This window comes from Rhynchophorus ferrugineus, unplaced genomic scaffold (assembly GCF_030347505.1).
Source record: "Rhynchophorus ferrugineus isolate W39M unplaced genomic scaffold, kcgeb_rfMv2 rfM1, whole genome shotgun sequence".
Taxonomy (NCBI): Eukaryota; Metazoa; Arthropoda; class Insecta; order Coleoptera; family Curculionidae; genus Rhynchophorus; species Rhynchophorus ferrugineus.
In genome coordinates, this window is record NW_027472580.1 from 84,440,519 (window position 1) to 84,466,434 (window position 25,916).

The window sequence follows — 25,916 nt, forward strand, 5'->3', positions numbered from 1 at the left end:
ACCGCTTGAACATCCGCTTTCGAGGGAAAAAAGGAGAGGTTTCTGTGGTATAATTTTGGCGATGAAAATCTACTATCTGCTACGATGATTCCAAGCATAAAAAGTCATGGGTTAGCCCAGGAGATTAGTAATAGCAACCCTCCAACTTTTCGATACAATTTTTGTAGTACGATTTGTTATTTGCGTCAAAATAAGCTTCAGCTTCGGCGATCACCTCTTCATTCGACGAAAATGTGTTCCCAGCGAGCATTTTTTTGACACCTGAGAACAGGAAATAGTCGCTGGGGGCCAAATCTGGAGAATACGGAGGATGAGAAAGCAATTCGAAGCCTAATTCATGGATTTCTGCCATCGTTTTCACTCACTTGTGACACGGCGTATTGTCCTGGTGAAGCAACAATTTCTTTTTCTTCAAATGCGGCCGTTTTTCGGCGATTTCCTCCTTCAAGCGGTCCAATAACGCTATGTAATAGTTGCTGTTGATGGTCCTTCCTTTTTCAAGGTAGTTAATGAAAATTATTCCATGAGCATCCCAATATACAGACGCCATAACCTTGCCAGCCAAGTGTTGCGTTTTCCCACCCTTTGGAGCGGGTTCATCGTGTGCAGTGATGACTGTCAATAGGACTTCGGCATGAAATAATGGAGCCATGTTTCATCCATTGTCATACATCGATGCAAAAACTCGGGTTTATTACGCTTGACCATCTTCAAATACTGCTCCAAATCATCAACTCGTTGTTTTTGGTTAAAAGTGAGCTCGCGCGGCACCCACTTTACAGAGAGCTTTCTCACTCCCAAATATTCGTGAATGATATGATGTACACGTTCAGTTGATATCTTTAGAGTGTCTGCTATTTCATTCAATTTCAATTTACGGTCATTCAAAATCATTTTGTGGATTTTTTAAATGTTTTCGTCGGTAACAACCTCTTCCACTGTGTTCACCGTCTTCGGTGCTCATTTCACCACGTCTAAACTTAACATACCAATTCTTGATGATTGATTTTCCAGAGGCACTGTCCGGAAACACAGCATCAAGCCAAGTTTTTGCTTCAACTGTATTATTTTCCTTCAAAAAGCAATATTTTATCCACACGCGAAATTCCTTTTTATCCATTTTTTCACAATAACAAAAGTTGCTTCACTCAAAATGCTATAATTCACAAACTAATGATCCGACATCTGTCAAATTTATAGACGCATCTTTTGAGGCTTAGGGCTAACTAAAAAGACATATGGATTTAATTCTAGTAGAGCCATCTATATGTCAGGCCCGGGACTTTTTAATTGACCTGTTATATATAGACACCGAACCGGCCATAGCATTGATAGCCCTAATGTATTGTTGTAACAATGAGTAACAGTCTCAAATTGATCTTTTGTATGGCAAGGCCCGGCAAGACGTTGCAAGAGTTGTGAAGGATACACTTCTGCAGATCGAATGGGAAGTTCTGTCACTCCCAGCACACTCACTTGACAAATCCCTTGAATCTAATTTTTCAACAGAAGCCTTGAATTATCTTTTGAATCAGAAACAACAGAAGCTGTTCGCTTATAACATCATATCTCTACTCGAAAAGTTAAGAATCATAGTCGTTAATAATAAAGTATAATTAGTTTAAATAAAATTATTCAAATAACGCCACTTGTTTCGATATATTGGAGTGTAAATAAGTAAGACATGTTCTACGCTCAATTTAAAACGTTGAGGTCCAAAATGTCCGTCAAAAATGCACAAATTTCTGCAAAAATATATGTCACTGATCAAGATACATGCTGTTGTCATAATGTTAGTGGTGCAGAAAGAGTACAAACTTATTTGTAGATAGTAGATCTATTTGCACTATTCCCTCTATGTTAAGTAATAAATAGAATTTTTAAAATGTGAGAAGAGAACCATAAGCCACAGTGAGTTAAATCTCGCGAATAGGTTGGTTGTTACAACAATTCACAAACTTTCGTGAAGGTTATTTTCAGTTATAAGAAATGAGAGGCTAAAATAAATAATTTTCTTCTGTAAATTAGGTCTCCTTTAAACTACAATAATTTTAGGTCTGATACAAAGAGTTACCAACAACAAGCTGATTTTATTGTTTAAGCTAAAGCAGTTTGACATTAACCTAAACAAAATCACTCTAAAAACTGTTCGTAAGATCTTAAAATATTTCAGAACTTTCACTTGCTTCTGAGTCGAACTAACGAATCTGTACTATTCTTCAGCATGATTATACAGTGATTATACAGATTAAATATATAAGTCAATTAAAAAGTCCCCGTCCTGACACATAGATGGCGCGACTACAATTAAATCCATATGTTGTTTAATTAGCCCTAACCCTCAAATGATGCGTGTATAAATTTGACAGCTGTCGGATTATTAGTTTGTGAATTATAGCATTTTGACTGAAGCAACTTGTGTTATTGTGAAAAAAAAAATGGATAAAAAGGAATTTCCCGTATTGATAAAATATTGCTTTTTGAAAGGAAAAGATATAGTTGAAGCAAAAACTTGGCTTGATGCCCAGTTTCCGGACACTGTCCCACGAAAATCAATTATCAAGGATTGGTATGCTAAGTTTAGACGCAGTGGACGTCCAAAAGAGGTTGTTACCGACAACATTTACCGAAAACATTAAAAAAATCCACAAAATGATTTTGAATGACCGTAAATTGAAATTGAATGAAATAGCAGACACTCTAAAGATATCAACTGAACGTGTAGATCATATCATTCACAAATATTTGGGTATGAGAAAGCTCTGTGTAAAGTGGGTGCCGCGCGAGCTCACTTTTGACCAAAAACAACGAGTTGATGATTCGGAGCAGTGTTTGAAGATGATCAAGCGTAATAAACCCGAGTTTTTGCGTCGATATGTGACAATGGATGAAAATCCTAACTACATTGTCAACGCCTGTAGTTGACCGCTGTCCCTGTTCGCAAAAACAACAAAATCATCATTTTCTTTACTTGTACACCTTGTTACTTGTCGCAGGTATTACTAAGAGTTACGATTTTTAATGATTTGCCTTTTTTTGGCAACCGACGCACTCTGTAACTAGGGTAATAGCATGACGTCAATATGGCTCCACATATTTCAGGTGACAGTTTAAAGAACTTATAAAATATTCTTCCTAAGCACTCTTTTAGCAGCCGATCTAATCTGCTTCTCATAGATATTAAATTAAAGTAGGCTGAAGTTTGATATAGTAACAACCGTTGCCCTAACTGGTAATAACATTGGTATTAATAAACTTAAATAACCCACACAAGATACTTGAAAATTTTATGTACAGGAGAAAAAATATTGTTTTTTTTTGTAATAACTAGGAAAAGTATTGATATTTTACTAAAGATATATCGATATGTTTAAGAAAAAATAAAAATATTGATAATCTCTAAACATTTTAAAAAAGAAATATATTTTTAATAAACCTTTAAAGTTAAGTACTAAAATACAACAAACCTGAATTCTAAACAATTGAAGACAAACTTATAAAAAATTAAAAAGTTTTTAAAATGTTAAGATATCTCAGCGTCAGGTATTGTCAATTATGTATTTGTATTTCAATTATCTACATATGACATTATGATGTAAAGAAGCCATAATTCTTCCAAATTAAAAAAAATAAACACCTCTCTAGACCTTCGAACCCAGAGAGTGAAGACTGAACGAACCGTTCTCTTTTCTCGAATGTTAGAACAAAACCCGAGATTCAGATCCGCATTATTGCCGTTGACGCGCCCCAAAAATTCTTTTACGGCACCTAGTGGTCATGTTTTTTTCCTCTACCACCACGTCCTCGCGTTTTGTCGCTCGTATCCTTATCCGTGCGGCCGAAAATCCACCGTTTTTCACGACACTACAACCCGGACCAGCACAAACATAACAATGCCATTGTTAGATTCGAATTACCAAGGACGTTGTGTTTTACATAACGCACCAATCGAGACCGAGAACCAATTTTTCGTTGTCTTCGAATCATTTTAATATATATGAACGAGTACGATAGCACGAGAACCTATTGCAACAAGTGAAAGTGCTGTCCGCTAACTATATACATTGTATCGAGTGATCGAAAACGTGCTTTAAAAAAACATTTTGAGTAATGAGCTTATCGGACAGTGATAAATCGGCCTACAGACTTAAAATCTTAACATAACTTCCTTTACAGCATTATTTTTAGAACTATTATATAATAAATGTTTCCACCAGTAATATGATCATTTTAATGTACTTTTCACTGAAATACTAATTAAATCAACATATTTTCCAAATGTCATTTGGAATGTCATTGATAATTGAGATTTGGACAACATAACCTACTTATTATATGTCATTTTAATATCTCATAATTCCAATAAAACAAATATGTATGATTATCACCTAGATTTAATAATATACATTCAAATTTAGTTGCAAATACCAAACTTATTATAGCTTTTCAACGGATTCATATGCCAATTTTAAATCGTATGACAAGCTCATGTTTATCTATATAAAGTTCGGACACTATTGTATTGAAATATATTAGTAACTAATAATCGAATTTCAGAGAAAACCTTGTACAATGCTTTGAATTCTAAATTTAATTCTCAATATTATAAACAAAACATGACGTGTATTATATCTTGTTTGTAAACGTCCTTGTGTAAAAACATTGTTGTTTTATTTAACCTTTATTTAAAAAGACAGTTTCAAGTTAACATGGAAACAACAAAAAGCAATTGTAATAACTTTTGATATATATACTATCAATATGCTATGCAGTTTATATATAATTTCATAATTTGATTAAGTATATATTATTAAATATTAATTTATTTTTGATTATATTTCCAAGCAAATAACATAATGACAATGTATTATATATGTTATATTATATATTCTGTCTATTATATATGATATTATATATTCAATCGGATTTCGTATAATCGATCGATGAAGACGATTTAAAACAGAATACTGTAAATGCCGCGCCTCAGTTGCGTCAAGACCTGCAAGCCGGCAGCACCGGCGCCGCTCATCCGTCACATTTTTCGCTCTGCGTCAAAAATCCGTCGAGTCCTTTAACCTAACATTTTTGCTTTTGTTTACGTTTTTATTGTCGTGTGAAGGTGTCGTTTTTTTGTATCTTTATTACGGGATGAGCGGGATCACGATTGAGAAGACACGGTACGAATGTGTCCAATTACCGAAACGGTTCCAGCGGGATGATGTGTTACGCAAGACCGGTTTACAAGTTGGAAAAGTCGATTTGTATTACAGTGGCAGAAGCATTAGAAGCGATGCCTCGCTCGTTCCACCCATTCGTCAGACGGCATCTATTTTCAAACAACCTGTTACAGTTCACAAAACACAGGAAAGCAAAGTCAAGTCAGGTACATTGTTGTTTTTAACTAATGTTCTGTAAAAGTAGATTGGGTTTTATAATTGATGTATACAATTTCGTGGTTTCTTTAGTATTATTGGGATTGTGTTGAATTTTAAATTATACGAAATCTAAAACTTCACCTTTTCAAAGTAATTTAAGTAAGTTTATTGACCATGCATGAACTGAATACATGTACATCTTCCAAAGTATCATATTATTGATGGGATACATAATACAGTGTGAGAAGCCTGTCAGTGGAGTTTAAGGAAGGAAGTTTCTTGTTTCAAGTGTAATTTGATTTTTATTTTCAATCTCAGATTACAGCTGGAAAGTAACATAATTTTATTTTATTTTAGATTATAAAAATGGCAACCAAGAAAAACCTAAACAGTTGTTCTGGGAAAAAAGGCTCGAGGGCCTCAGATCATGTGACGTAGATGGTGTGGAGTTTGAAGGCATGCAGCTTCCAAAAGGTTTAAAGCCAGTTGGGCCCAATGTTACAGAAGAAACTATTATTCAGAGTGTGGCCACAGCATTACATGTCTCATCGAATTCAGTTACTGGTAGGTATTATTTTTAAATAACAATAATTACCCGATATTATTTAAAGACTAATTTTAGGACAGACTGGTACTAAAAACTCGCTAGAAAAAAACCCAGGTGTCTTTCTTGATCCCAAACAACCCCTGGTTCAAGCTGTTAATATTTCTGAAGATGATATCAAGAAACAAGAAGAAAGAGTGGCTGCTGTAAGGAAGAGACTTCAGGATGCTCTGAAACAGTATTAGATCTATTAATATTTATAATTGGTGTAAACTTATATGTAACTTGTAAGTAATTGATTTGCATATTGTCTTTCAATTATGTAAAATTTATCAACTGTGACAAAAACATATTTGTATTGTATACATATGTATTAAAAACATTTTTATTTCTCAAGTATGCTTCTATTTTATATTATCTATAAAAATAGATGTGATAGTGAAATCTCATCCTTGATATTTAATAAAAACATCACTCGTTGGTCTTGTTACCATTTAGTATTTTAATAGATACTTGTATAACGAGTTGCATAATCTCCACATCACAAATAATTTTAGGGGCTGGTGTATATTTAATTTTAAACGATTATGCTAATTAATTCAGCTTAGGGTTTCCTTTTTGTTACTCACATTTCCCACGACCATAAAAAATTAATTGTGGTACAGCCTGTCACAGAATTAATTATACGTTTTCAGAAAAAATAAACATAAAAAGTAATTTTTATTTGCAAAAGAGATTAACTTTTTTTTTATATAAATAGGTGTATAGTTATAGAAAATATAATATAAATGGTATTTTAAAATATGCTTTTAGTTTTTTGATTATATCGTTAAACTGACAATATTTTCTGGATATTTAAATGAAATCATTTTGTTTTTTTATGAACATATTAGAATAAATCTAAAAGGGGATGTGTAGTTATGGATATAGTTGTTACTTGATTCTTAAGAAAGAATGATTAGTTAAATTTTAATTTAAACACAGTGAGATCTGCGAAAAATGCTGAATGAATTGTTGAATATTCGTTCGCATACCATTAGGTGTTACGATTATTGATGCTGATAAAGCTTTCCCTGTATACTTATTAGAACCCGTTCGTGCCTTTTTCACGTTTTCATGTAACGGTAACTTGGCGCTATTAAGAGTCGTGGGTTTGCTGGAAAAGAAACAAACGGAACGGCTGCGTTTTCGTTATTTATCCGTTTAATTGTTGCGCCATTTTCGAGGTTGTGTTGTTGCTGATCACGTCACGCTTAATGGTTGCCTGTGCTATTTTTAATCTGAGTGAAAGCAAATCTGTCGTCTAACGATTTCCCATAGAACGTTAGCTGGTTAATGTCCCCTATAAAATTTAAAATGGTATATAGCCTACAATTAAAAATGCTAATGCTACTTGATGGTATTTGTTTATTGTTTTTAATGTTTGTTTATTTATGGTTCCGGTCGATTTTATGTCCCACGTAGTGAATTAGATGTCATGAATAAATTGGGCAATCATAACTGTATTTTAGGGATAATGTCTGTCATTAAGTTACTGTTACAAAAGTTTACAATCAGAATTTACGTCATGTCAAGTCTTCTTTGAACTATTGACGTTGACAGTAATGACATTTAGATTATTTTTTATTCTTATTATTTCCTAGAGATATTTTCTTTAATTTTGATTCTGTTTATTTATTGTTTCGAGTTTTATGGTTGCATTATTACTTTTTAAATTCTCTAATTAATTAAGTCGTGTGTTATATACTTGAATGTGGATGTGTTTATCTTTTTCTCTCAACAAGATGTAAGTTATAAAACAATTTTAATCTCGTTAATAAATATCGTGATCATAGTTAATCAAATGTAAGCTCACGCATAGAGAGCATGTGTTCAAGCGGCTACTTTCGCTGCATACGTACATATATTATGCGTTTTACAGCAATATGCAATAAGTCGGGATTAAAACCGAGTGCAAAAATCGTTTTGCAATATTTCCATTCATTTTTTTCCTTTGATTTCTTGCTTGTTACTAGAACAGTTATAACGGGTCCGAACCCGCAGGAAATAGGTTAGGATTACAGAGTGGTCAAGGTACCGAATATGGAAACAATGAAATTGATTCTCTGTCTGGATATGTTTGTAAATGGAATATTTCGTAACATATCAAAAGGAAATTAGAATAAAAAGTGGATTATGTTGTAAAGTAGTTAGGTACGTGTATATCGAAACATGAGATAAAATATATGTGTTTTTTCAATTTGATTTCAAAATGCACTTGAATACTATTAACAATTAACTTAATCAATTATATATAGTTAACATGAAAATTATTAGTTTGTTTTTCGTTCAATGGAAAACTTGAATTGCTAGTTGTATGTTAATGTTATATCTGAATGTAACATGAGAAATGTAGGAAAAACAAAAAGCTTTGTTTGTTTCAGACGAATATACAGTTTTTTTCGTTTAATAATTATATTTCAATAAGTTTTATGATATTTAATGCATATATTTTTACCTTCCAATTAATATTTTTGTCAGTACCACTCTAATTTTAATAATTTATGTAATAACTATTTTATTTGTGTTTGTTTGGTTTATCAACAACATTTACTGTTTTAGGATATATAATCGCTGGCTTATGTATTATTTTATTGTCTAATTATTTCAGAATTTTATTGATTTGTTTCATATCCGGTAATATTAATTCCTTATTATTAATAACAACAATGAACTGAATCGTAGAAATATTGTTTGTTTTCTTTCATGTTGCCGCTCGGTATCACACGAGTGTATTGACCAGAATAAATTGTAGTCTGATGGAGACAAGTCTGGTAAATATCTCACATGGGGAAGAACTTTCTATCGTGAATCACTTCGAGGGAGGTCGAGTATTATGACTTGTCTGATTTATTGCCCAATAAATAACTATTTTTTGATTAATTTCTTTGCACAATTTGTTCAGTTTTCAGGTTTCAGATTTTCAGTTCAGACCTTCTGTAGTCACTATCTGACAAGCTTTTAGCATTTTTAGTAATATCTCTTTCATAGCCCACCAAATAGGAGTATAATTTTTAATATATATTTTATAAATATTTTTTTCTTTGACGAGCATTTTATTCATGAGATGTTATTTCATAAAAAATTTAGATAACTTTATTTTTAAACTAAATTTCATGTTTAATAAAAAAAATTGCTCCTAAAGTATTCTAGTAAGCCTTCTATTTCCGCTAATATAATTTTATACTGGAGCTCAAATTTAGCACTTTAGTAAATAATCTAGGCAACAAGTACGTGTGTTTGAAATGAATTTGGCAGAACTGTAGGCATATACTGATTATTTACGGGAATTTATTTTGATTGATGGCTTAATTTATGATATGTCGCATGGGACCATTTACGTTCTAACTTTTCACTTTTTGTGTATGATATTTGGTTTAAATATAATTTTTTTTACCAGTTTGAATATGCCCAAGGAAGAAAGTTTTTTGCATTATTTTATTGCAATGATATATATCGTGAATATTTCGTTCGCTTTCGTAAATATCCTGAAAATAAACTTCATTACAAGACACAAGTAGCATGGAAAACCTTAAAAATTTTGATACTGAATTCGAAATATTCGGTGAAGTTTTATCTAGAAGATTTCCATAATTCAAAGTAAAAGAATTTGTTTTACAACATTTACAGAAGATGGACATGGTTTAATTAATAAGTTCTCTTAAGAAAAAATTGTGAAAAGAACACAGAAAAGGGCCATAAAAAGAAAGGTATGATGTGTGATGAGTTATTAAATGATTTGTTGAAACTGTTCCTGGTGAAGGTTACTGATGATAATATAATATGTTTATGTTTATATATGGTCAAAGAAAACAGCTAACTTAATAGATATAATGATACGTTTTGTGCTAAAAATATTTGAGAGCCTGTGTTACTTAATGTGTCTAAAAGTACTTAGAAGAATTGGAGCAGGAAGTAATACCTAAGATAATTTATCTTTCCCTGCTAGAATCCTGCAGAAGACTGCTTGTGAATTCAATAATTTATTCTATTTATATTATATTCTTCAAATTCACGCATAATTTGCAAGAACAAGTGGCAACGTTGGAAAATTAATTCCTTGTGCACATGCTCCAGAATTAGGCCCTTGACATCAAAATTAAATCTAAAATCGTTGGGTTTGATAGGCCTTGGCAGCAGATTTCTTCAAATTATACAACAAAGGTAACTATAATAAAACCCTTCAATTTAACAGTGCATTTAACTATCGATCAAGTGCACAGAGTGACTGCGGCTATTGAAAGAGCATTTGAAGAAAAGAAATACTACCCTGCAATATTCCTGGATGTCTCACAAGCTTTTGATCGGGTTTGGCATTTGGGATTAATCTGTAAGATGAGCAAATTGTTACCGCGTAACTATTGTCAATTGCTGGAGTCATATTTATTCGGAAGAAAATTTAGAGTATCGCACGAAATGGCCTTCTCGACATTTAAAAATATCTCGGCTGGAGTTCCACAAGGTAGCGTCTTAGGACCTCTCCTGTATCTGCTCTACACTGCTGACATTCCAACAACAAAAGAAACATTTCTTGGAACCTTTGCTGATGACAGTTATTATGGCAAAAGATGCTAGGGCCTCTGCCTAGGGCAATAGAAAAAGTGCAAGTGGCAGTCAACAAAATCTACAAATGGACAAAAGATTGGAAAATTCAACTTAATAGCTCCAAATCTGTCCACGTTAATTTTGCATTGTGGCGAAATAATAAAAACTTAATTATATCACTCAATGGATGTCCGATTCCACAAGCAGAATCAGCAAAATACCTTGGAATCCATCTTGACGGTAGATTAAATTGGAAGCATCACGTTAGACAAAAAGCAAAACACATTAGAACCAAAATAAAACAACTATACTGGTTAGTCGGAAGATACTCTCAACTTGATCTAAAATCAAAGAGGTTGATCTATAATACAATAATAAAGCCAATTTGGACCTATGGGGTGCAAATATGGGGTTGCACTAAAAATTCAAATAAGTTAGTCATACAGCGCTGTCAAAACAAGATTCTTCGATTGATTACCAATGCCTATCGCTATGTAACCAATGAAGAACTGCACGATGACCTGGAAATCAAATGGATTTGCGAAGTTGTGCAGGATTTCGCCTTAAAACACGAAAGAAGATTACTAAATCATTCTAACGTGGAAGCAATACAACTGCTGGACAGTGCGCAGGATGTCAGGAGATTGAAACGAACAAAACCATACGAACTTGTGAACATTTAGTGTGTATTATTAGTGTAAACTATAGCTATAAGTTAATAATTAATAAATAATTATAATTTTATAATTGAGGAATACGTACTGATGTATTTTCTCGCACTCGTCTTGCTTGTTAATTAATCCAAGCACATAGGAAAAGTAGCAATAAATTAATTGTAATAATAATAATAATTAAGATTGTACTAAGCGTATCTAATAAAGATGTTATAAAAAAAATTTTAACAGTTAGCTGAGGTTGTTTAAAGGTTGGTAGCATTAATATTTTACATTTTCATTAATATATAAGAGGTCAATTGAAAAGTCCCCGGCCTACCATAGTGAAACACATTTTTTTGGCAAAATTAGTTTTTTTTATTCAACTTAATACCCTTCAAGGGTGGTACACTGATTATAACGACAAAATAGGCCTCAGTTTCGGCGATCACCTCTTTATTCGACGAAAATTTCTTCCCAGCGAGCATTTTTTTGAGATATGAGAACAGGAAATAGTCGCTGGGGGTCGGATCTGGAGAATATGGTGGATGAGGAAGCAATTCAAAGGCCAATTCATGCATTTATTTTGCCATCGTTTCAGTGACTGGTGACACGGTGCATTGTGTTGGTGAAGCAGCACTTTTTCTTCAAATGCGGCCGTTTTCGGCAATTTCGTCCTTCAAACGGTCCAATAACGCTACGTAATAGTCGTTGTTGATGGTCCTTCCTTTTTCAAGGCAGTCAATGAAAATTATTCCTTCCGCATCCCAAAATACAGACGCCATAACCTGGCCAGCCGACTGTTGCGTTTTCCCACCCTTTGGAGCGGGTTCATTGTGTGCAATCAACTCGGATGACTGTCGATTGGACTTCGGAGTGAAATGATGGAGCTATATTTTATCCATTGTCACATATCGACGCAAAAACTCGGGTTTATTAAGCTTAATAACCTTCAAACACTGCTCCGAATCATAAACTCGTCTTTGTTTTTGGTCAAAAGTGAGCTCGAACTTTGCACAGAGATTTCTCATACCCAAATATTCGTAAATGATATGATGTACACGTTCATTTGATATCTTTAGAGTGTCTGCTATTTCATTCAGTTTTAATTTACGGCCATTCAAAATAATTTTGTTGATTTTTTGAATGTTTTCGTCGGTAACAACCTCTTTCGGGCGTCCACTGCGCTCACCGTCTTCGGTGCTCATTTCATCGCTAAACTTGCATCTTGTCTAAGCATACCAATCCTTGATGTTTAATTTTCCTGGGACAGTGTCCGGAAACTCGGCACCAAGCCAAGTTTTTGCTTCAACTGTAGTTTTTCCCTTCAAAAAAACAGTATTTTATCAACACGCGAAATTCCTTTTCATCCATTTGTCACAATAACAAAAGTTGCTTCACTCAAAATGCTATAATTCAAAACTAATGTTCCGACAGCTGTAAAATTTATACACACATCTTTTGAGGGTAAATTATAAACATATTTTAATTATTTTTAATTAAAAAGATTTAATTCTAATAGCGCTATCTATGTGTCAGGCTGGGGAATTTTCAATTGACCTGTTATATTGCTAATTAAAATACGTGCAACTACCTTAGCCAGAAGACTAAGATCAGATTAAAATTTAAGCAACTCTGCTAGGTTAGTCGAAATATACTCTCAACTTGATCTAAGATCAAATCCATAAAAATCTGTCTATAAAAGTTAGGGTATTGTTAAAACGCTGTCAAAATTAACTTCTTTAAATATTATTAATTCGTATTGTTATGTCAATGAAGGGCAGTTTATCCCATCATTAGATGGACCAATGAGTTGATACTTTCTTAAAACAAACCAAACAAGTTGAACTATTATAAAGTGTATGTTATATTACTAATTAATATTTCTTTTAGAAAAAAACATACTAATCTGCTCAATTTGCTTAAATACAAATTGATGTATTAATAAATATGTTTATAATTAATATAGCACCTTGACGAATCCTATAAAAATTAAAGAAAACAAAGTATCAAAAATGTTTTATTGACAACCTAATAGTTATCACTCCGTAGCTTTTTGTGTTACTTTAATGCATTGCATAGATTAGAATGTAACAACACCGTCCGTCCTAATGCATAGAAAATCTTTATCCCCAAGAAATAGCAAAACCACTTTATAATACGTTATCTTGAAGCCTATTGATTGTTAATACCAGGAAATATTGAAACACAATCTGCGGAAAATACCGGCTTTAAGCGACATCTGTTGGGCGTGGCAAGTAATATTTTATCAAATGGAATAATAGAATTGAACCGTTATTATTCATTCAGTTAGTTGAAGTGTAAAATAGTGTTACTATGTTTTTTATTTTATTAAATAATTCGCATTTCTTAAAATAATTATTAAGTTATACCAAACTATTTAATTTATATTAAATTATTCTTCGCAATATTGTCACAAATGACAATTGTGACAAGTAATGTGACAGTAACAGTCTTTAAAATATGTTTAGAAATGTCACCATTTTAAGGTTATGTGGTATTATTAAATGAAATTCACATTATGTATTAAGTGTTATGTTTTGTTTTATTAAAAAAAAGACTGTTGTAAGCAGCTAAATATTCAAAACCACTAATGATATTGATATTTATATAGATAGAAATGATAATTATCAATAGTATATATAAAATCTCTGATGTTCTTGTTGTACATCATATATATTAAAAAATTTAAAGATTTAGAAACGTATTTTTCATGTTGTATAAGGTCGGTTATAAAATATAAGGGAGTGAGGCTACGCGTGGTAAGTTTTAGCACAGTAAAACGGATTTAAACCACAAAAAGTTGTCTGGTCACTTAATCCCATTAGAGTAACAGGGTTTCGCTGGGAATAAAAAGGAATTGATTGACAATCGCATTATATTTTCGAACTGGGACGAAATAAGTAGAATGAAAAATCTCTGTTACAGTAGATTGATTTATTTTAAGGTTAAGGTTCAATTATTTTTAAGGTTATGTAGTATGTTAAATGTTAACTTTCAAGTATTAATTAATTTTACATTGTTTTTTTTATTAAGAACTGAATCCACCCTCTAGTAACAGCTAGCAGAGAGCCACATAAAGCACTGCAGAGGAGGGGATTAAGGATAAATTATCTGTGGGTTCCCTCTCACAGGGGGATTTCCGGTAACGACAGAGCTAACTATCTGGCGAGCAGAAAGGAAGATTCAATTAAACTAAGCATTCTATTTAGTAAGGAAGACGCTAAAGCACATATAGGGACTCTATGCAAAAAACTGGATCAACTAAATTGGGATCTCCTTATGGAAAATAACAAGTTGTGGGAGATCAAGAGGGTTTTTTCATCAATCTCTTAATATTAATAAGTTCCAACTGAGCATCCTTGCTCGACTGCGAATAGGACAAGCAGACTGACTCATGAGCATTTGTTAAAAGAAAGAGACCCTGTGAATGTGACGAATATCAAATACAACAGAGCGTCAAGCACATTCTTCTGAACTGTGGAAAGTTTGAAGTACTGAGACATCAACTCGGGATGTTAGAACAACTGGTCCAGCCCTGGACAACTGGTCAACTTTTTAACGGCCGCGGGAATGATACAGCTCCTATAATTCTCCTCTATTGCAATTTGTATTGTTTATTATTTTAACTTAAATGTCATTATTTTGTATACTTTATTTAAAAACTACATTGTAACTCGACCCTAAATAACCCAAGAGGCTGATGGGCTTTTAAAATAATAAATAAAAAGATACAAGATTATATGTTTAATTCAAAATATTGGTCACTGGTCAATACTTTTTCCCTTCTTTCTAGGTTATATGCTTTCTATTTCAGAAAAATGTATTTTATATTTTAAGACTAAAAATAACTAAAATCACTTAAATTTATGAAATGAATTCACTTTAATTTTTAAACCATCATACAATATGTTGTATATGACATACGGGTTTGGTCACAATAATCACAGAGGGTAAGTTCTATGTAGATTTTTATAGATTTTTCACAATGTGTGTTAACATATTGACTCAAAATATGACCAGATTAAGCTGGTGTAAATATCAAAAACAATAGTTTAGCTGAATAGTATCAGCTGCTTGCATGTATTCTGACCATGTCATCACTTAAAAGAAATCTTTTTTGTTTGGAACGGAAATTGGAAAACTATTTTCAATAATTTTGTATGGAAGTCATTTCTTCTTTTTTTGGCTCTTTTCCATTCCATCTGTTGAAGTGTAGGAGATGGTACACATTGAATTAGAGAATGCAAGTATATTCTCTCTTATTTACGTAAATTAATGCGCAAAGGCGTATTTAGTTTTAAGTTATTTATTGCGCGAAAAAGTTAGAGTTAAAAGAGTTAAAATGAAAACCTGTAGTGTTTAGTCGCGGAATTTATTATTAATGAGTGGTTTTAAGTCTTTTGAATAGACTCAGCATCGCGAGAATTACTAGTTTTACTGACAAGGACAATGCGGATTTGCATTCATTTCTGCATTATGAATAATACACATATAAAATTAAGTACCAATTGTAAAGGTTCATTAAAAATTATATTTAGTTATATTAAATTAAATATTATATTTAATTTATCTTGAAAAAATATCGAAATATCGGTCGAAAATATCGATGTTTTTTCTGCATCCCTAGTTGAAGATGTGATGACATATAATTCTTCTTTTAGATGCCCAGATCATCATAATTACATTTTCCAGCACAGTGTAGCCAACGGAAGTCATGGGAATGATAAACAAGCGAATCGAAATCTTTTTCTTGCTGTAATGATTAAAAGGGAAATAATTTTCACGTGGATGATCATCGGTGGTAAAAATGGATCTACAATAGTCCTAAGCATAGAAAGCAACGGGCCAAGCCTGAATAACAAACAACACCACTTGCAAATTCAATCTGTATATTTAGTGAGGTTAGAAGAGCATAATCTACTACCAACTGCTAATATCAAGTTGAACTATACTCCAAATGATGCGTTTGAACAGCGCATTGGAGGCAAAAATCCTTCCAAAGGAGGAATACTCCACAATACAAATTATTTATCGGCGCAGCAATAGAAGCGCATATGGCTCTAAACAGTTCAAAAAAAGTTTGAAAACAGTCAAATGTTAAATCTTACTTAATCCGGCGAATTCTCCAGTTCTTGCTCCGTCTGATTATAAGCGGCTCCAATAAATACAAGTTAATTTCTGATGATGGATAAAAAAATGGGTCAACACATGGATTCTATCTAAAGACATTGCATTTTCATCGTGGGATTCGTGATATTTTTTATTTCATTCTCAATAAAACTTTATTTTAATCAAAAAATGCTACAGATTTTTATAAAATATTAATAAGTATATTGTAAATAACGGAATTGAATAAATGTGTTATGAATATTATACTGAAAAGTAGATAATGTAAAAATGTGAAGTCAGGTTAAAGGAAATAACAAATGATTTTCCTGATATTTGTTAACGATGAGATATAATGGTTTGATAGCTTCGCTAATGCGCATAAAAAGGTGCGAAAATGAATGGAAAGTATAGAAACAAGAAAAGGCTCTCACCCACGCCTTATTATTGTAAGTATTTCGCCTTTTTAGGAAACGTATATTATCATATTTTCAATATATAGGAAATATAAAGCCCTAGCGTACGTAAGGATTGATTTTATATTAGTGTTGCTTGAGGTGTTTGTGATAAATGTGATCTTTTATAATGTTTGACGTTAATGTGATTTGTAAAATCGTAGGTTTGCGTGGGTTTTCTATAGTGTTACGGAGGTTTTCAGGATTTTCATTCGCCCAAGATTCTTAAGAGGATTGTTGTTTGACGTCTACCATCTTTATGTATTTCTACATTTATTTCTAGATATATAAGTAGAGCTTTTGAAAGCCCATAATTACGGTGGTATTTCCTTTTTAAATCGATCGATATATATATATATATTATTTTCATACGCTCAAATTTCAAAGGCACGTATAACATTTTCACATATTTTTTGTCTAAAATAATTAGATATTTGGGTATAATGTTATTGCTAATCTGATGTGACGGAAAATTGGAAGTTGTTCAGTTCAAAAGCTATTTAGTTTGCTTTTTACGCACTATCTACAGCATGTAAGACCTCTTTGTTGGCAACTGTTTCTATTGTGTAGTTGCTAAAGCTTTTAGATTCCAATCGGAGGTCGCGGGTTCGATTCCCGGCGCGGAAAATATGTTTTTATTCTAGTTCAGTTAAAACATTTATCAAATCACCTAGGATAGGTAGCGCCCTCGGGGCTTGAAGCGCTTCTTATTTTCAATCATTGTTTCTTTATCCCTATTTTTGCTCATACGGGCTACACTTTTGATTTGGCCTACCTATTGCAATATTAAATAAAATAACTGCGTAATTTATTGAATAAATATCTAACACTAAAAAGAGAAAAATAAAATATTCTAACAAAAAAAAATGAACCGACTTCAAAAAAGGAAATCACTAAAAATAATAAAACTTTGATTTTGAAAACAAAAAAAAATTACCAAAACTAGTGATTACTTTGAAGTCGTTGCCGAGCCCGAAAAATACAAAAATAGTAATATAATTTTGTCACATATACAAAAATTAAATTACCAACAAAACAAATCTAAATTAATATAACTGTTTGGGTTCGGTTGGGTTCTTAGAATTAAATTACGTACAAAACAAATCCCATTTGTTACTCGGCACCGAGTTCGAAGTGATCAGTTGGTACTAGTTAAAATAATATTGTATTAAGCTAAATTGTGTGTATATAGTAGAATATAAAATACGTGTCGTAGATTAAGGAGGATAAATAAGGTTTCTCTTTATTTTTATTTAGTGATTACAATAATCCAATTCATTACTCGGCACCGAGTTCGAAGTGATCAGTTGGTACTAGTTAAAATAATATTGTATTAAGCTAAATTGTGTGTATATAGTAGAATATAAAATACGTGTCGTAGATTAAGGAGGATAATAAGGTTTCTCTTTATTTTTATTTAGTGATTACAATAATTCAATTCATTACTCGGCACCGAGTTCGAAGTGATCAGTTGGTACTAGTTAAAATAATATTGTATTAAGCTAAATTGTGTGTATATAGTAGAATATAAAATAGGTGTCGTAGATTAAGGAGGTTAAATAAGGTTTCTGTTTATTTTTATTTAGTGATTACAACGATTATTAGGTACATATTGTATTTTAAAATGTTTTATTCGATCAGTTAAGTTCGATTATTTTTTAATTTTTAGTGAGTTCCTTATTTATTTTTTTTGAAGTCGGTTCAATTTTTTTGTTAAAAATATTTTTTATTAGATGTAAAGGTTGAATTTGTGCCGTGTTGTATTTAATTTTAATCCCATAACTGCTTCATCTAGTAAAAATTCCGAGCGACTGGAGGGAACCAACATATTTTATGAATTTGTTGGGTTTATCGTGCCCTCGGTTTTTGTTTCAATTTCTTTTCTTTTTTTTATTTTGTTAAGAACTCGTTTTTTATTTGTTCTAAATTTCTTTGTTACATTGTATAGTTTCGCTTATTGGCACTAGCCTTGTTCTTGTGGGAATTTTTTGATATTTTTGCCATTTTCACGAAATGTCAATTTCTCTTGTGTCATTTCTTCATCTTGAATACATTACAGGAAAAATTTATTGCAGAATAGTTTATTTGTCTTTTTGTCTTCCATCTACAGATCTACGAACATCGCCTACTTGATTTACTAGTAGAAATAATACTACTGCTTCTAATCTTAATCCTTGGATATATTTGGATAAATAATTTTTTAGTGAAATTATATTACTAACACTACACTGAATAATGTAGTACAAAATATGAACAATATATTTTCGTTGCAACTGAACTAAATAAAGTGTTATTAATAACAATTGTTAGCTACAAGTTCTCAGCATCCTGTTATGCAAAAAGCTGGGCAGATCTGGGCAAAAAGCTGGGAACAAACAGGCAGAAGAAAACGGGGTTTCCAACTGAACTCACTTAGCATTCACTGCATTTAGCTACTGACCGATCATATATTCTCAAAATAAAATGAAATATATTAATTAAATTCACGCCTTCAAGAAGTGTCCATCAAAACCCAATAAGGTCACCGAAGTCAAGTAATGTAAAAGAAACTATGCAGAGATCTAGTTAAATAATTCATAGGAGAACCTAATATGTTAAAGCACGTCTAAACGTAGATTTTGTAAAGTACTTGATGAAGTATTGTAGTTGTATTCAAGTGTTTGTGTGTAGTATTTAACAGAAGCATGTGGCTTATAATATTATAAAATGAATATTTTGGTAAAATACATTTGTACCTGCGTCTTTAAATTATCATCATAAAATTTTTTGGTAGGTTTGCTATCTATATAATTTTGATTCGTCTTAGCAAATATATGGTACCTGATTTTAATAATACTATTCTCACATTTTTACTCTTTATACTTATTCCCTAGACATTTTAATAACCTCTCTATAGTACATTATTATTTTAAATCGATATTTTTATTAGTCATCTTGTCTATTATTGCTTTTTTTAACTAAGATCTCAAAAGAAGGCTTTCTTCATTTCAAACCTTGTTAATATTAGAGTAATGAGCGACTAAATATCATAAAATTCACACATTTGCAAAAATAGCAGATCTATAAGAATGAGCTTGAACTAGACTATCTATCAAGTATATTTATAAATAATTAATCTGTACGTTAATCCTCGTTGGTGATCCGTTTAAAATGGATTTAAAAGAAAATCTCAGCTAATATTAATGGTTTCCACGCCACTATCGCCCTAAATTAGATAGAACTATAGTTAATATGCAAATATCGGATGATTTTGCAGCAGGAAACTTCCTAATTGGCTAACGAATGAGCCTGAATGGGCTCGAACAAATTCTTGGTTGACTTGTTTAATTGCGATCGGCATCAGTCAGTATTAACAGTGTCTATTGAATTTAGTTTCGATATCCATTATGGCTCTAATAAGCTCTGTGATTAATTATTTCAAGTTTTGTTGGTATAGACGCTAGCTGCAGAAGTTTATTTTTATATTTTTTGACTTAAATAACGCATTTAATTAAGAAAAAAATTGGTACATTAGTAGAAATATAAAATTGGTAATTTAAGTTCAATTTTCATGCATTTTGATTAATTAATTTAGCAATTTATAATCGAAAGCTGTGCAGCTAGCCTTGCCATATAGGATAATTTCTCCTGTTATTTGCTTGCCGCCCTTTTCTGCTTGTCTTCTACTCTGGAAGATTTTGTTAATCTAGCAAAAATATAAAGTATAGATTTGGGATTAGAAATATCATGGATTTGTTGGTTTTATATTAGAGGCTTATGGTTATAATATATCTATCTAATTGATTGCTAATGAAATTTTAGTTAATATGTGTGGTTAACCTGTTTCAAAATATTAAAAAAGCAGAAAGAAGAAAAAAAATACTGACTGAGAAGAACATATAAACGGAAAATAAATTAAACATTGATATGAGTTTTCACTATTTTTGTTTTAAATATATTTAAAACGAATGTCATATATATATATATATATATATATATATATATATATATTCTACATTCATATAACATTCATTTTGCAGCTCAAAAAATACAGTTAAGCATAGGGATAGTTAACAGGTTGGCATCTTATTAGTATTTTAAACTTACTAAAAGGAATAATCTGTTGTGAAAATAAAAGTGCTCATTAGTGCTATAAACAAGAGCTCATTAGACTTATTTTTAAAATAATAATTTTCTTGGGTAGTTTTCAGATTTTTTTTATCATATTTTAGTGTCTCCTGTTTATCAACTAAAGTTTATTTAACGTGGGATTCGAACCAGGGTCCTCTGCATTAAGCCTACTTTCTGGACAGTAACCAACTTGGAGACAATCGCAGAAGACATCCGGTCTTTCCTAGTCTTATCGGATTTTGCCCTCTTGCTTTTTAGATAATCACAATTGAAAACAATCACAAATATAGATTTACAATCATACTCCAGTAGGAATCGAACCCGCGACTATCGCTATAGTGGAACGGTTGTACTCCCGTCTTTACCACCGCGCCAACCAAGCCTGCTTTCAGAATTTTTGTTTTAATTATGTTTAAAGGGTCCAGTTGGCTTAGGGAAAATAAGACATTTTTTCTTGCTAATATTCTTGAGATCAAAACATACATGAAAAAGTTATTTTGTTCTCATCTGAATGTTAAAGAGTTGTCGCTGCTGTATTGATGATTATCATGACATCCTTTCTTGACTTGAATATATTAGAGAAATAATTTTATATTTATATATATATATATATATATATATATATATATATATATATATATATATATATATATATACAATTTCATTAATAGTTTGCTGATTTAGTGTTCAACATATCTCTTTAAACTTACTTTAAACATGATTGAGACAAACATTGTCCGTCCTGAATTCCTTAGTTTATTAGGCTTTCCATCACATCCAAAGTAAAAGGGAAACAAAAAAGATAAAGAAAGGCCGAAAGAGCTCATTCTTATTTCTTTAACAGCAACTTAGCACATTGGAAGGGTACTGAAGGACACACAATACAAGGTCCTCTGAAAGTGTGAGAAGGAGTACATAGAAGAAGCTGGAAGGATGATACATTAACTACATGGATTAAATAATATCAACGAAGGCTGAGAAGGTTACTAGCTCAGTTTTTACTATCTCAGAAGGTTATTTTGAAAGAAAACATTGAGATGATTTTGAGATTCACGAACACCAAAATAACCTCAACAAAGACAAGGTGTATAAGACCAACTCTATCTCGCATATCACTCTTCCCGTTCTGAGTCCTTATCGATCGATAACTCTTAATTAGGCAGTTTCTTACTTAGAATTTGTCTAGAAGAGCTTCCGTCCCCATTACCCATCTTGAAGGTGAACTTTTTTGGACAGTTTTCTTAATATTTCATTTAATGCAGTTTATTTTTGAGTATTTTAACAGCTATTGAAGAGAGACCAGATCTTTTTCTGTGAGTGCGTGTACAACTAAGATGTAACCTTGTATAAATTTTAATTATATAATTTAATACCATTATAAAGATGTACAAAGTACAAATTATTAGTTTTAACAAGTGTGTTAAATAAACCTTACCTTTGATGTTCTATAAAAACATTAATTCAAAACGTTGAAAATAACTCACTAGTTTTTATGTATTTTCTTGAAATTGAGGACACGAACGTAAATATGATTCTGTACGAAGCAAACCGAGCTGATGAGCATACTCGAATGAAAACGAAACATATTCATCCACAAAGAAATTTGCGGAACACCAGGGGGCTTCCGCAATAATGTTGTTCGCAATTTTTTGCTGCTGGTACAATTTAATTTGTATTCGGTGTATGTTTTTTTAATGAATTTACGTACCGTCTGAGTGGTCCGTCCTGCTACCATTGGCCGTCGAGTTAATGCAATTGTCAGGGAGCGAATATTTGTTTTATGTTAAACTGAGACGGAGATATCTTGCAACGTTAGTTAATTTAATTGAAATTGAGCCAGTTCAATGTTTCTATGTATAATAAATTTTAATTAAATGATGTACGTGAGTATTGCTAATGGGGAGGTTGTCTTTTATATTTCGGGATTGGGGGTTTAAAAGTAATTAGTCATCAATCAAAGTGATTTTTGTGTTTTTGAAGCCATTCTTTATATAAATACAATTTTACTGCAACTTTTATAGTCATCATGGTTTCTTATCGATTTTTTTTAGTTATCCTTCAATACTTAGTTAAAAATAGTAATTAAATATCACAATTTTCATCACCCTGTACAAATATTTTCAAAATATTACACAATTGAGAGGTTTGTGCCGTATTCATAAATGGTCACGTAGTACTTTTTGCTGACTGATTGTTGGTGGTCCATATAGTCTACTTAACACATTGGAAAATATTTTAAAACTGCCATTGTAGTAAAATATATAGTCTATCCAATATAATAGTGAACTGACATCATAATATCGAATGTATTGCCTTGTAAATTAATTTTAAGCTGAGACAATGTTTTTATTACTCATTTTATTCTAATTAACAAGAGATAGAATGCTGTTATATACGGCTGAATATTTAGCGTATAAAATTTGTCTGGTTGGATTGAAAATTTCGGGCTCTATAAATCGTCAGTCAGGAGCAAATTGTGTCTCTAGTCAGTTACTTCGAACCGGAACGAGATGATGGAGGCCCCCTCTTGCCAGTAAAATGCCTTAGAGAGGTAAGTATTGATACCAGAATATTAAGTTTCTGCAGTTTTACTGGAAACATTTGTTAGCGTGTTGCAACCTCACTGAATATTGTAATGGACATTGTAACTATAATCTCTCAAAAAAAATGAAGCGACTGAAGAATCAAGAATATCTTGAGATCAGCTCTATTCGAGATGACATTTATGAAATGTATTAAAAAGGTGATGGTATAAACAGTTTTTTCAATATAAACATAATTTAATACAATTATTTCAGAGGAAACTGTTAGCATGTAAAGTGTCAATAGAAAACTTAGGGATATGCATTCCTTCATACACTATTGGGGAAAATAGGAGAGAAAAGAGAGGAGAGGAGAAAATGGTGTAGAGATAACTCATGTAGAGACCTATTTACGTAGACATATATATTTCATATAACTTTCAGACATTGCTTTTGAAAGCATATAGTAAACTATGGAGTAGATTTATCATTTTAATTTATGTATCTAGATTATACTTATATATTTCAAAAAGAAACCTTGGGCTAAGCTGGCTTGGTAAGACGCTAATAAAAAAGTGTAAAGATAGTAAAAAAAAAGATATACAGTAGATCACCCAATAATATGATCACAAAGTACTATGTCTTCCTCTCTATCACTCCATATTCAATTCAATTGATATGGCAAATATTACAATGGACATGTAGGTGAGAAGTGACTCTGTTGTGACTGAAGTTGACAGTGAGTGAATGAAATTTTTGGAGTATATGAATTATTATTCAATGCTGACAATTACCAAGACAAGGTGATAAGGGTTGACACAACCAAATATATATATATATATATATATATATATATATATATATATATATATATATATTTATTTATTTATATATAAGTGTCTGTATAATAACTGTAGTTTAAGTACGTCCTTTGATAATATATGCATTAAATGTACTATAATGTTAAAATATAATCAATATCAACAACAGTTAAATTAGGGTTTTTAGTAGTTGTTTATATTGATACTTGGCGTTTTCAGTAATAAATATCCGTGATCAAAATTCATATTTCTTTCTTTTTTTTTGAGTTTCTCTGCAGGAGTAATAATGATACTGTACTTTCCCTGTACTTGCTCTTATAAAAACAATTGGACTATCTATGATGGCATGATGTCCATAGGTCTCTTTAAAAGCTAGGTCTAGGAATAAATAAATAAATAAATATATATATATATATATATTATTTGTTTTTGTCTATTTTTAAGGAGCCCCCCTGAAATTATGCGAATAAAATATTTTAATTGACATTATCTTAAATTATTTAAAGATCAAAATATTTGATTTACAAAAATGATTATTATTTAAATGTAATATTATGTTTTTCGACATTTAGAAAAGAATTCATATTAGACCAAGACCCAGATAAGGCCATTTTTTACTCTTTTGTTTTCCGTTTCAATTCTCATTTATGGTAACGAAACACTGTTTGTAAATGCAGCAACCATTCAAATAATAACTTGTTATATCTTGAAATTTGTCAAATTTAGCCACACACATTGGTTTTGGTGAAAAATGAAGTATTAGACAAGAGACGAAGAACTTAATTCTTTTCGTAAATTGAAATAATCACACAAAAAAAATTCTACAGAAAAAAAACAGAATGCCCCACACAACAGAGAAGTAAACAAAACTGAAAACAATGGCACGTAATATATTTTAATTGAATTTATAATCAATCGGAATAAGAGCGGAGATAAATGAGAATCTCAAAGGACTGCGATTCAGTCAAAATTCCGGCCCGACCTTTGTATTAATTTGTTGAACGAAATTAACAGCATAGCCCTGAGGAATGAAACATATTAGCGGGGATACGGATCTGGGGTTTTATTTTCCGATACGGATCGCGAACGAGCTTGATTCGAAGGTATGCCGTTTGTTTGTAGGTGGATTTATAAGATTTTAATTGGAAAATGAGATTTGTTACGTGATTTTATTTAGTATGTGCTTGAAAATCTCGAATTCGACTTGTTCCAAAGATAATTGTTTTACTGTATGGCTTGTTATAAGTGTATTTAGTGACGAAACGCAAACAGCTTGGGGTTAAATTAAACCAAATGTAGTGGCTGATAAATCTAAATGATAAAGTAAATCTAAATTATCATTAGATAACAAGGTTTTGTTGTATAAGGCCCATTTAAACCTATGGTATTGCTAGTATATATATATATATATATATATATATATATATATATATATATATATATATATATATATATATATATATATATATATATATATATATATATAGATATATAGGCTAGCAAATTTAACATAGATATCCTTCAGAGGTTCCAGAATATAAAGTATTGCGAGTCATCGTCGATGCCCCATTTCGAACAAACTGATTCAGCGCGATATCCCCATAGAACCCATAACGAGTGTAATTCGGAGTGTTAGTGCGAAGTACTATGAAAGACTATTAGTGCATCCCAATGCACTCGTCAAACAGTTAATGTACGCGATATCAGTGAAGTGCGTAGGCT

The 25,916-nt window shown here is 31.6% G+C and overlaps 2 protein-coding genes across 2 annotated transcripts in view; one reads left to right on the top strand and one right to left on the bottom strand.

Moving 5' to 3' along the window:
* LOC143191262 (uncharacterized) overlaps nt 1-25,916 on the bottom strand; it is a 341,783-nt gene that overhangs the window by 47,804 nt on the left and 268,063 nt on the right. The gene's annotated exons all lie outside the window — the stretch shown is intronic.
* MBD-like (methyl-CpG-binding domain protein 2) lies at nt 5,040-6,315 on the top strand. Its single transcript, XM_076396209.1, has 3 exons — nt 5,040-5,383; nt 5,733-5,939; nt 5,998-6,315. Exons 1-3 carry the CDS (start codon nt 5,149-5,151, stop codon nt 6,162-6,164), a joined length of 609 nt encoding a protein of 202 aa, XP_076252324.1. The 5' UTR covers nt 5,040-5,148; the 3' UTR covers nt 6,165-6,315.